This window comes from Apus apus, chromosome 3, assembly GCF_020740795.1.
Source record: "Apus apus isolate bApuApu2 chromosome 3, bApuApu2.pri.cur, whole genome shotgun sequence".
Lineage (NCBI taxonomy): Eukaryota > Metazoa > Chordata > Aves > Apodiformes > Apodidae > Apus > Apus apus.
The window spans coordinates 27,783,929-27,796,647 of record NC_067284.1 but is presented as its reverse complement, the minus strand read 5'-3'; the positions used below and the strand labels follow the sequence as shown (position 1 = coordinate 27,796,647).

The 12,719-nt window shown below is 42.6% G+C and overlaps 1 protein-coding gene across 2 annotated transcripts in view; it reads right to left on the bottom strand.

The window, feature by feature from the left end:
- The window catches only part of TDRP (testis development related protein), a 28,442-nt gene extending 18,555 nt beyond the window's left edge, over positions 1–9,887 (bottom strand). Inside the window, exon 1 of one of the 2 annotated variants that reach the window (XM_051613801.1) lies at positions 9,502–9,887. In XM_051613801.1, coding sequence (XP_051469761.1) covers positions 9,502–9,621 — 120 coding nt within the window. In that variant the 5' untranslated portion in view covers positions 9,622–9,887. The remainder of the gene's footprint in view (positions 1–9,501) is intronic. The other variant, XM_051613800.1, reaches the window with a different exon arrangement.
- Between the last annotated feature and the right edge of the window lie 2,832 nt (positions 9,888–12,719).

Below are 12,719 nucleotides of genomic sequence, written 5' to 3'. Positions count from 1 at the left end.
CAGCTTCCTTTGTGGCAAAGTAATGAATTAGTCTCTTTAGATCATTCACTTTCAAAATTCAGGCCAAGATGAGAAACACTGGACATCAAAGAGTTAAGTCAAATAATAGCATCATTCACCCTGCATGCCCTTCTTTTGCTCTAGTACATAAAATGCTATATTATCGATTTCTTCCACAGAGTTGTAGAACCTTCCTATCATGCACAGACTAGCTGTCAAAGCTGAGTAAAACTAAGAGTGAACAAGCTATCAGTAAAAGAGTAGGTCCTTTTGGTGAAAATTCTCACTCTTCTACTGACCTATTAAATCCCCTCTGCCTATCACCACGTCTCATTGAGGACTGAGTGTAATTTCAAGCCTAGGTTATTATGCCTGTAAGTGCAAATTAGATTATGAAACACAAATGTATACTTTCAGCGGAAAAAAAACCAACAACAAACAAAACAAACACCACTGAACAGACACACTCCAAGCCAGAATTGAACACAATTCCCAGTATTCCATAAACCCCAGTAGTAGAGGAGAAGGGGCGGGGGGGGGGGAGGGGGGGGAAATCACTCAGGAAATTACAAACCTAAAGGTTAACCTCTGAAGTTGGAAAGATTCCCAAAATGCTGATTACAAACTGAACAGTTGAACACAGCCTGATCACAGACAGCACAGATTTGGAAGAGATCACACTGTAAGATCACCATCTTGAAATACAGCTGACAAAATAAACTGTTTCCTTGGATTTAAGCAGGATCTTGCTATAATGTCAACAAACAAAACTAAAGGAGATTATTAATGCAAAAGTCACCCTGCTTATCTAAGTTTAGAACTGAATCAAAATGAATGCAAAATACACTCAAACATGGGCAAGAAGAGAGCAATCAGTGTCATTTGGCCTCATTTTATTTGCTATATCATAATGTACACCTGGAAAAATTCATGTGTGGATATATGCTTTTTGAGTCATGAAACTGAAGCAACAGCAATCACATGTAGATGGGCACTGAAACAACTATACCCCTTCAACATATTCTTTTAACACAGATGAAAAATAAAGCTGAACTGTACCTTAACACTTGCACAAAACTGAGCATGCCTTTTAAAGAAAAACAAGGTTTGTAATTTGAACAAATAAAGGATGCATTACTCAGTCATAGCTTTCTTCTGGGACACGAGGCTATGTGTTCAGCAGACATAACTCCCATGCTGAACCATGAATTGCTTCTGCTCCTTTCTGGCAGAGGTAGCCTAGATTGAGATCAAGATAATTTCATTAGTCTTGCCCATATTTAATCTACTGCTAGATCTCAATATTCCATTTGCATGTCCCTAAAGCAAGTGAGTGAATTAAACTAGATATTCGTACATGTGGTATAATTTAAAATTTCCAATTAATATCACCAATGAAAAATACTAACCTAGGCATTTCTATAGTCTTTTCATGCTCAAGAGTAATTTGTTATTTTAAACTCTTTTTTCTCTTATATAATACTTTTTCACTCCAGATTGTTCCCTACACTTAGAAAAACATCTACATTATGACAATAAACCATTTTAAGTGCCACTGTAACTAAACAGTGACAGTGATTCCTATCCTGCAAGTTTCCTCTGCCAGTCTTTGGCAAAACTGAAAATATTTTGTCCATTAAAAAAAGGAAAATGTAAAGCTCTAAATATGTTAAAGAATTATACTTTCATCTTGGGATATATTTAGTAGACAAAATTAATCTTGAAACATGCTTCTAAACTACAATTTATCAGATAATTTCTGTAAGAACCTACTTCGCTCCACTGACTTTAAAACATCCAGGTGACTATTTCAGAAACAGCAGACAACCCATTTAAAACATTTAAAAATACTTTCATCTTCTAGGCTCCAGCTTTTTGCGACTATCCGTTATTCAGCAGACCAACTAGAAGACTAAAAACAAGTTTTCCCATGTTTTCACTATTCAAATTATTATTAATACTGAATAAATTAAGATTATGTACTTGCCTTCAGCATCCACAGCTGTCAAGAACTTTTTAAGTACGTTCAAAACTCTGTTTCATTGAACCACTTCAGTCATTGCTTCACATTCCTTTACATGTTAAAAGAGCATAACTAAATTATTTCCATATTTTTATTCTCAATCTATATAAATGGCCAAAATTACTGGAGAAGATTAATTTCAGAATGTAACTATTTACATAAGAATACTTTCGTAGTTCTGCATTTTTTTGGCATTACAAAATGAAACATCAGAACACTAGATTCCTATGCCCTCTGTTTTTACATCAATACATGAGGTTATTCTATTAATTGTTCACATTATTGTACATCTCCATAGCAAGTGGTTATAATACATCTTACTCAGACTTTGCTTCTCTGAAACATTTTTGGAAGAATGTTATTAAAGATTAAACACCTTAAAAATATTTTTTAAAAGCTCAGCTCATTAAGAATTTAGTTTTGCCCGATTTATAATATTTGAAATATGCTTCAAGAAATGGAAACAGCTGTATTAAGATCAAAATACCATCAGTGTCAAAGCTGAAACAAAGTAAGGTCAAAAAATAGTTTTTACTTCAACTGCTGTTGAAGTAAATTCTAATATTCCAGTAAAGTTTTCCATCTTGCTGAAATTTCTGACTGAAAATCTGTCAATTATTTTTAACAACTTATCTATACTAGAAGTTTGTATTTGCTTTTTTCTGATCCAGAAAAAACAACAGATGCTAATTAAAAAGACAATCGCTGACAGACAATTTTTATTCAGTCATGGTGTTGACAGTTAAATTATGTATCATAAAAAAAGCTCTTGCATGAGCAATGGCAACATTTTCATAGCATAGAATCTCAGAATCATAGAATCATTTTGGTTGGAAAAGACCTTTACGATCAAAAAGTCCAACCATTAACCCAGCACTGCCAAGGCCACCACTAAACCATGTCCCTAAGCACTACATTTACACATCTGTTAAATACCTCCACTGATGCTGACTCCACCACTGCCCTGGGCAGACTGTTCTGGTGCCCAATAACCCTTTCTGTAAAGTTTTTCCTAACATTCAACCTAAACCTCTCCTGGCATAACTTGAGGCCATTTCCTTTCATCCTATTGCTAGCTACTAGCGAGAAGAGAGCAACCCCACCTCCCCCATGTCCTTTCAAGTAGCTGTAGAGTGATAAGGTCACCCCTCAGCCTCCTCCTCTTCAGACTAAACAGCCCCAGTTCTCTAAGCTGCTCCTCATAAGGCTTATTTTCCAGACCCTTCACCAACTTTGTTGCCCTTCCTTGGACTTGCTCCAGCACTTCAATGTGCTTCTTGTAGTAAGGAGCTCAAAAGTGAACACAGTATTTGAGGTGGGGCCTTACCAGTGCCAAGTACAGGGGGACAATCACTGGCCACACTATTTCTGATACAAACCAGGATGCTGTTGGCCTTCTTGGCCACCTGGGCACACTGCTGGCTCAAATTCAGTCACCTAAAAACCAACATCACCAGGTCCCTTTCTGCTGGGCAGCTTTACAGCCACTCTTTCCTATGAATAGTTTCTGCAAAACAGGTTGAACACTATTTTTTGTTATAGTGTTCATCAGCAAACACGCTGCTTCCTTTTGACATGTGGCTTTTATCAGCACTTTTGACAGTCCCCATAGACTTACCAAAACCCATCCCAGAGCTCCTCACAAAAAAGGGGGCAAAACTTGTTTGAAATGTACCTCTGATGATGAGAGAAATGAAAGACAGTCTACCTGGTAAAGTGTTCAGTAACATCTAGTAACTCTACTTGTGTTATAGATGTCTTCGCACAATTTGGCAAATAGATAGTTTCTGTAATAGCAAGGAAAAACCCAAGAAATTACCAGAAGATAATTAAATAGATTAAAGCCATTAATTCTTTCTCAAAAAACAATACATTTTGTTTGTATATTAATGGTAACAAACTCAGCACTCCTAGGAGAGTGTGCCTCCAGAAACCTTGCAAAACCCCACAAAGATACAACAAGTATCTTAGGGAAAGTGGATCTCAAGCAATGAGGTGGAGAAGGTAGTGGGGGTTTGTGGATTAGTGAGAGGGCGTCATTTTGTATTAGGCTGGAGGGGAGGAAGACAGACAAGGCTGCTGGCAAACCCAGGCGATTGGAGCCGGTAAAGCAGAACTGGCTTGAGGAAAGATACAACAAATGATAAAAATGACAAACAGGGGAGAGGAAGGGGATGTACTAAGAAAAACCTTGAAAGCGAGGACAGACATTTGAATGTAAATGATCTGAAACAAAAGGAGGCCATCTGAAGAAACGGAAACCAAAGGATGAGGAGGACTTACACTTTACACCATAAGCAACATTAATATCAGCAGTGGGATTTGCAGGAACTAGGGGATGGAGAAACGCAGCACAGATCATAGAAGCTGCAGAGGAAGTAATCATCATCAGGATGGGAAGTGGGAGTCTGCACAAGAATTTCTGCTGTCTAGACAGAAAGAAAAATAACAATAATTTAAACTAAAAGCAGACCTGGACTTTATAGAGGAAGCAGCAGCAAACTATTGGATATAAATTCTCTTTTGCACAATAGATAAAAACCAACAACAACCTTCAGCTTACAAGCTTGACTGAAAGAAAAAGACAGATACTGATGTTGTCTATAGGAGGAGACCAACCAGAAAATACCTGCTTTGTAGGACTTCTAAGAGTCAGAATAAACCAATGGAAATGGGGTAAAAGGCGGGAAGCAGATCTGATCTGAGTCAACTGTGTAAAGATGACAGTATAAATCAAAAGTCAAGCACCTCAGAAATGAAAGGGATTTAAAAAACAGAAAGCCCAAAGCCCCAAAAGGCACCATCAGCTCTGTAGAGCTTCAGGAAGACAGTGAGACCAGAACAGGACCCACTCAAGATGCTGCTGAAAGATGAATGGGACAAAAAGGAGGAAAAGCAAGGAAGGCAGGCCAAGAAGGGGCTCAGAAATGTCTTTGCTGTCAGTCTCACAACGTAATGTTCAAGAATGATGTCAGAATGCAAGTGATGGATTTTAGCCAAGAAAATGTCTCCAAAATGTTACAGGAACAACTCTGATGAAAGGAAAAAACAGGCTATCAGATAGGAGAAGGTATGAAGGAATTAGAAGAGTATTGCAGGCAAAGCCTGAGACACGCTGAAATGGTTAGAAAGAGAAGGAAAGGCATTAGCTGGTTTAACACTGACTGTTTTATTTTTTAACTTAAAAATATCCTTATTCAACGTATTAGTTGAAGAAATGCTGCTCAGCTCCCACCCATTCCTGCAGGGCCTGAGTTCGACTCATTCTAAGATGAAAACCAGTACTAAAATTGTACCAGACACTTAAAACATCTTCATTAAAATAGATAACTAAAATTCTGTACAGCAAACTTTAAAACATGCAGTGAGCAAGTCTAAACAAAATTCAGTTTTATAACATGTTTTTGCATAAATTATCTTTGAACATAACAAAAAACATAATTGGGAAGAATAGATCAAGGCTGAGAATCTGAAATACTTTTACATTAGAGATAAAGTTGCAGAAGATAACATAGGTCAGCCTGACACCCATACACTACTCTGGTATATAGATGTATTTTAAAGTCAAGCACCATTTTATGTCAGAGTCACATGTGATATTGACACAGCATTGACATCTCTGAGGAAGCATTAGATGATAGCAGTTCAAGAACTTGGCATGACTGCCAAACCATTGCCTTCAAGAAGTCCAAACCCAACATTTTTCCCTTTCCAAAAATATAACTACAGTTTGAAACATAATTACTATATTGCAAACTGAATGCAAGTTTGGCATGCATCACTATACATTTCTAGCATATTTTGAGAGAGACACACAAAAAGCACATTAATTTTATTTTATACATGTGTACTATCTACATGTGTTAATTTGCCTTCATGTATTAATTGTAACTTTAGTCAATAAGGTACCTTTGTTGCATAAATTAAAAATATTTATGCTTCAAAGCATAAGTTAACTTCTAAGATTCAGTCCAAAACTGTCTGGTCTAAAAAAAAAATATGTACTATAATCCACTCATTTATTTACACAACTACTGCTTCAAAATTTACTTGTCTTTCTTATCTCAGGAAACACCTGACTATTTAAAATAAGTGTTAACAAATCATAGTACTTGAATGTATGCAGAAACTTTTGCTAAGAAGTGGCCAGAGGCTGACAGTTCCCTCCCATTGCAATTTTTATGTTCTAAAATTTTTGTTCTCCCCTGGCACAAAATCAAACCATTCTGTATTCTACAAAACCAGAACTGCCAGAACTTCTCTTTTTAGACCAAACTAAGGTCTTCTATTTAAAAAGTACAAACTTTTACAAATTCAAATGTCTGCCTGAATAAGCCCTGATAAGGCACATCTCTAAATAGGATGAATAAAGTTTCTGAAGATTAACAAAGGGGGTTTGGAGTTGTTTTTTTTAAAAAACTTCCAGTAGTCTAATTATTTGTTGCTGTCTGCTGTTGCAATGTCCTAATTATTAAGTTGCACAGTGAGAACCCCTTCACTCTTTCCCAGACTTGAAAAAACAACATATAGCACAAACCTTTCATTACACTGGAACACTTTCAACCTGGTCTGTTTTAATGACACAGATGTGACTACCAATTTCTTTTCTTTGAAGTAAAATGTTTCAGCATTATTTATAGCATGAATGGTAGGATCTTAAGGATTGTCTTCTCACTTGCCCATTAAAAAACAAAATAAAGACAAAAGATAGTTGTTGGGGAAAAAAAACATATAAATCAAAGTCAAAATGTGACAACTACGGTTCATCTTCTCTATTACCAAATGACGTACCAGAAAATAACCTAAAGGAAATGAAATCTAACAGTAGCTTCTCCATAAAATCTGGGCTTTCTCAATTTACTAAAAAGCAGTCAAATTACCTAGACTTTGGCCCTCAAAACAGGATGTTATGGAAGTCCTGTATTATCCTCTTCTTGATGAGGTAATCCTTCATTCAGCTTAAACAGGCTGTACCATGACTAGTTAGAGCAGCAGCTGAGGAAGACCAAGACTTGCTCATGCACAGCTAAGGTTCCAAGAGAACTGGCCCGATAACTCCTCCATGTTTTGGTGGTGCTACTGTCCTCCAAACTCAGGGGTTTGGGTGATGCGGGTCAGGACACAGCAGTAGTGAAGTGCAGATCACTATCAGATCCCCCCACACACACATTACTAGATTTCACTCCCTTACGATCATACTACTGGGAGCAAAAAACAGGTTCTGATGAAACATCAAAAATGTCAAAGACTGAAAGCAAGGCCCGTGAACCAGATCAGCTATAACAAGCACATTTGGTTATCTCACGCTTTCTGTTCGACGCTCTCTTAGCCATGTTTTAGTCATACTGTACCTACAGCTAAACTAGAGGCTGCTGTTGATAGATGATTAGAATTACACTGTTAATCACGTGGTCATAGTTTTCCATATAGCCTACCCTTCCTTAAAGAGTACATAAACTCTAAAATAACTACACTTAAATGTTTTTGCCAAGATTTTTTTTATTTCCGTAGTTGTCAAATCTTGATTTTAACAGGAAAAAACAACTAGTAGCTTATGGTATTCACTCTGGTTTCTGTGCCAAGCTACGCTACAGCCTTGCTAACTTTTCTGAATCCTCCACCTTCAAGAATATTTCAGTTAGTGCCTTGGAATAACTTACTTTTTCCCTGCCACCTCCAGTGTCAAAAAAGAATCTTTTATTCCAGTTCCACTATGAGAATCAGAAAGGAATTTTCTTAAAATTGATGAAAATGGCAAACCATCTGCACCAGAAATCACTGTCATCACCATTATAACTTGAGACTGCCATTAATGGAACAGAAGCCGAGGATAGTAAAGACACTCAGGCAGGACAAAAAAAAAAAAGCCACCAAAAAAACAACCAACCAAAGAAAACCCAACCTCTGTGGCTAAAGTAGAGGACTGGGAGAATTGTCAGGACTGAAGTCTGAAGAAACATCTTCTGACTGGGAGGCTAAGGTCAGGAGCCTCAAAGGTGGTTTAGAGCATTTGTGATAGAGAACAGAAGCAGTGAATAGTCAGTGGGATTTACTGGAAGCTTCCAGTGACCGTTGGTGTTCAAGGAGGGTTTCAGAAGGCAAGTTTAGGAGGGCTGTGAATACCGAAAGTCAGCAGCTCAGTTTAACTATCCAGTGGAGGTTTCCAAGCACCTGAAGACAGGAAATGTAGGAGGGAGAGGTTAGATGTTGTACGAGAGGTTGTGGGAGATTATTTCACCTCCAATCCTACAATGTCTCTTCATCCCCAGAAGGGGGTCTCCAAAACAACCATTTGTTCTTCCTCTCCCACAAGAGAAGATTCTGTGCATCCATACAAATCTTCACAGTCAAACAAGCAGCAAGGGCTAGGGCTCTTCTGTCCAGTGCACAGAAGAAAGGACAAGGGAAGGCAGAACTGGGGAGCACGCTGGTTATTTTGGCTCCTGGAAGATGGAGGAAATAACTGTCGAGATTGGGAGAGGCTGCTCTTCATGACCAGTAGCCATGCATGTTGACAACCCATAGCAGTGGTCAACCAGAAACTCAAGCGGAAGGTAGATGGTGCAGACACACTTCAGCTCTTTCAGCAAGGTAGGAAGACAGCTATAGGGAGGGAAGTTGGGTGGGTTTTTGTACCTTCCTTTGAATACAGACCTTACGGGGTTGCAGCCCCGGGCAACTGCTTGCTTTAGATATGCTGGTCTCCTGCAACCTCTCATACAACATCTGTGGCAACAGAAGATCAGTACAGCAGCAAGGAAGTATTGGCCAGTGAAACAGGCTTCTGAGAAGGACTGATGCCTAGCGGTTACCAAGTTTTTGAAAGCAAATCAACAAACATTCTTTTAGTGTATTTTCTTGATTCTCAACGGATACAAATACAACCTGATCGGACAGGTAAGGCCACCAGTACTTTGAGAAGGTCACTGGTTGTATTTAACTCGTCATTTAATAATGAAAGCTTTCAAATAAGATTTTGGTGATTTAAAGATAACCAACTACTATTATTAAAACTACAGCAATGCTGCCAAAACATCAGTGCTCTACAGAGACATGCACACATCTGCAAATGAAGACTACGTTCTTACAAATCACTGTTTAATGTATTGTGCTTAACAGATGGCTTGCCGTGCTCCTGCCTAGGGCTGGGAGAGAAAGTACCCTGCGGAATGAAGGCACTGGAATGAAGGACAGCAAGTCCCAGCAACGCCGGAGGCCGGCTACTTGAAGAAAACAGGGGAGAACAGACCAGTCAGCGCCCCAAAAACTCGGGTGACAGTTGCACGCCCCGCGCAAACACCCCCTTCTCGGAGCACGGCCAGCCTGCCGGCGCATCCAGGACTGGGAAAAGTGATTACTCATGCCGCCGGAGAGGAGGGGAGCGGAGCAGGGCGCCAGGCCGAGCCTCACGACCCCTCCCCGGGCCCTGGAGGCTGCCCCGCCGCCGCCGCCGCCCCCGCCGGGCTCGGAGCTCCTACCTGGGGGGCCGTGAAGGCGGCGGCGGCGCAGGCGGCGGGCGGCGGGCCCCGGGGATGCGTCTCCTCCTCCTCGGGTGAGTCGTCCAGCAGAACTTTGCTGCTCTTGTTGAGCTTCCACATGGCGGGCGCGGGGGTGGCGGGTCCCGCCTCTCTTCGTCCCGGCAGCGAGAGGGCCGAGGCGGGAGCGCGGGCTGCCTCTGGAGCCCCGGCCGGGGCGGCTCGGCTGGGCACGGCTCGGCTCGGCTCGGCTCGGCAGGGCTGTCACCCCGCCGGGGGCTCCCGGGACGGGAGGGAGGAGCGCTGCCTGGTGCTGCCGGGAGCCCGCCCCCCGCCACCGCCTCGCCTCGCCCGCCGGCCTGCTGGCGGCCCCGGCCGGTCCAGCCGCTGCCACGGCCCCGGCGCCCCGCCCGCAGGCTGAGGAGGGCCGGTGCGAGGCGTGTCCCGCCCGCGGCGGCCGGGCCGGGCCGGGCCGGGCAGGGCGGGCAGCGGGGACGGCTCCGCGCTCTGCTGCTCACCTGCCGCCGCGCCCCGCCGGAGCCGCCGCCCGCAGCCGCCGCGCCGCTGCCATGTTTGCAGGGGCGGGGGCACGGGGGGTGTTCCCGTCACCACGGGAACCGGCCGCGCTCTGACAGCGCCAGGCCCGCCCGGGCCGCGGGGCTGGGGTCGCCCGGCAGCAACCTCCGGCCTCCGCCTGGGGAGGCAGAGCCCCCGCAGCCTTCCTGTGGCAGGGGACGGGCCCGCAGGGAGGAGGCCCCGCCGGGGGCTCACCCAGCCCTCCCAGAAGACGGGCCGGCGGGGGTCGCGGAGGGTGCGGAACGCGCTGCCCAGGCAGCGGTGGCCGCAAAATGTCCCTCTGGGCAGCGCGGTACACTCGGAGGTACAGTCGGACCCGCCGGTTGTGCAGGGGGTAACGACTCCCACCTGGTGCCACAGACGGGCCTGACGGCGCGCCCGGTGTACCCACCCGCGTACCCACAGGTCCTGCCCGCTCATCGCCCGGGCTGCGTCCCAGGAAGGCAGTCTCCAGGAGGAAAGGCAGTCCTCACAGCCGTGCCCCTAGCCAGGGGCCAGCCGGGCTCCACACGCCTTCCTGCCCGCGGAGCCCAGCAGCCAGGGCGGAAAAGCCTGGTGCATCCCACTGGGGTCCAGTGCGTTCCAGTAGGTCCCAGTTCGACAGTGGAATGATCCAGATGTAACGCCCTACATACCAGCTGGTGGTTTTGATAGTTCTTGTTTTCAAACAGAGGTGCTAGCATACTTTTCCATAAAAATCCCCACCCAGGCACTCATCCATTATTTTGAACTATGAGCTAGGGTCAGATGTCCAAAGAACTGTGAAAGTGTTCTAAAAAGTCGTTTTTTTTGGTGTTCTGCCTGCTTAACGTTACTGTGATTTCCCTAGTGAAAGGCAGTAACCCTCAAGGATCCCTGGTGCATCACGGAACGACTTGCAAGTCTTGCGGTGGCTTTGTGACCTCCCCGAGGCCCAGCAGCCGCCATGCCTTGCTGAAGGGCTTCCAGCTGCAACACGCTCCTGCCTGGTTAGCTGGGAACCGCCTCGCTCCGGGGCTGGAGCCCCAGCTCCCACAGGCCAGCTGCTCCCCGAGCTGCCCATGCCCAAGCTGCTTTAACTCCCAGTCAGAGGTGTAGGAACACCCACAGAGTTCAGGTTTACAAATAAATTTTAAAAAACACTACTTTTTCTGTCTTAAAGCATGCTTATCCTTAACAGCTAACTTCAGAGATATCATGGGTTTAACTATAATCTCACTTTTGTCCTGATGAAGGATTTCAGTAATGACTGAAGAATGCTGTGTAGCTAACTATAATTTATTACCTAACTGCACAAAAGACACATTCACTTCACTTGAACCTGAAATCAAGGATTTTACACCAGTGCAGTTTTAGCCCTATGTCTTGAAAATGAGCTTAGCAAAATCATATTGCTGTGCATAAAGCTATTGCTGTGCACAAAGCAAGTGCAAAAGGGTTTGAAGGAATGGAAAAGCCTTTAGTTTTATAGGAAGTTTCCAAACAAAATCTTCTTTATCTCGTTTTCAATCCCTTCCCTTGTGAGACTAAAAACTACTAAAAAAGTGAAGCATAGAATTCCCTTTCACATCTTCTGTTAATATTAAACAACTCTCAAGAGAGCAGGAGACAAAAACATATTCTCAGTTAATAAAGTGAGATCAGGTTTATCATGAGGTTCCTCCAGAAGGCCAGGTCAATTTAATTCTTTAACCTCTCACTCCTTCTTCAAATTTATAAACAAAAATATTTAGTATGCAAAGCTGAATGCTTCTTATTTACATTGATACCTGTTTGGGTAATTTTAAGGAGTAAACAGTCATGCCATTTAATTTAAGTTCTGTTTTTAGATCTTTGAAAGGATCAAATAAGTTATTAGTCACCTTGCAAACCTACTATTTTAATCCAGTGCCTTCTTTATGCTATTTTTTTTACAGTTATCTGAAACACCATTCTGTGATTCTGTGACCAGGTCTACTATTAGGCTTAAATCCTGCAAATACTTATGATTCTTCTCAGTATTGGTCTCATGAAGAGAGAGGCTACACAGCCTTCCCTATACGCACACACACAAAATCAACTACATGCCTGTTTTAGTTTTTAGTTTTATTATTTTTTTTTCCATAGGTTTTTGCTTAAGATTTTGGGCTTTGGTGTGAAATCCTGGCTTTACTTCAGTCACTTAAAATCAGTCCAGTTGACTTCAAAGAGGTGAGAATTTCAGTCCAGACTTTCTATTTCTCTCCAAGATTCCAAGGCATGGTGTTGTTCTTCTAAAAAGAATATTATCTTCTGCTGATCTATTCTATAGACTTTATGTTTACAGATTTAGAATTTCCTTTTAAAACTAACTATACTCACCTAATAAAAATACTTTTCCAGAGTAAGAAGCTGACATCCACAGACTGGAACTGCCTCTGGTGAAAAAGAATACAAAACACTTAAATACAAAGTTTCTTCCTCGAAGCAGCTACATTGTCATGTTTCCCTAAGTTACAGGCGGGGGCAGGCTATGGAATCCTGTTTGAGAAACGTCTTGCGTGGTATTTAAAAGTTACGAACAGCTTTATAAATATCATTATAAGGAAATATTGATGATTTTGCTTCTGAATGCTGATCCCATCTCCCTTAAGGGACACACACAGACAGAGCAGGGGGGTAGAAAAAAAAAAGTGAGAGAACTAACA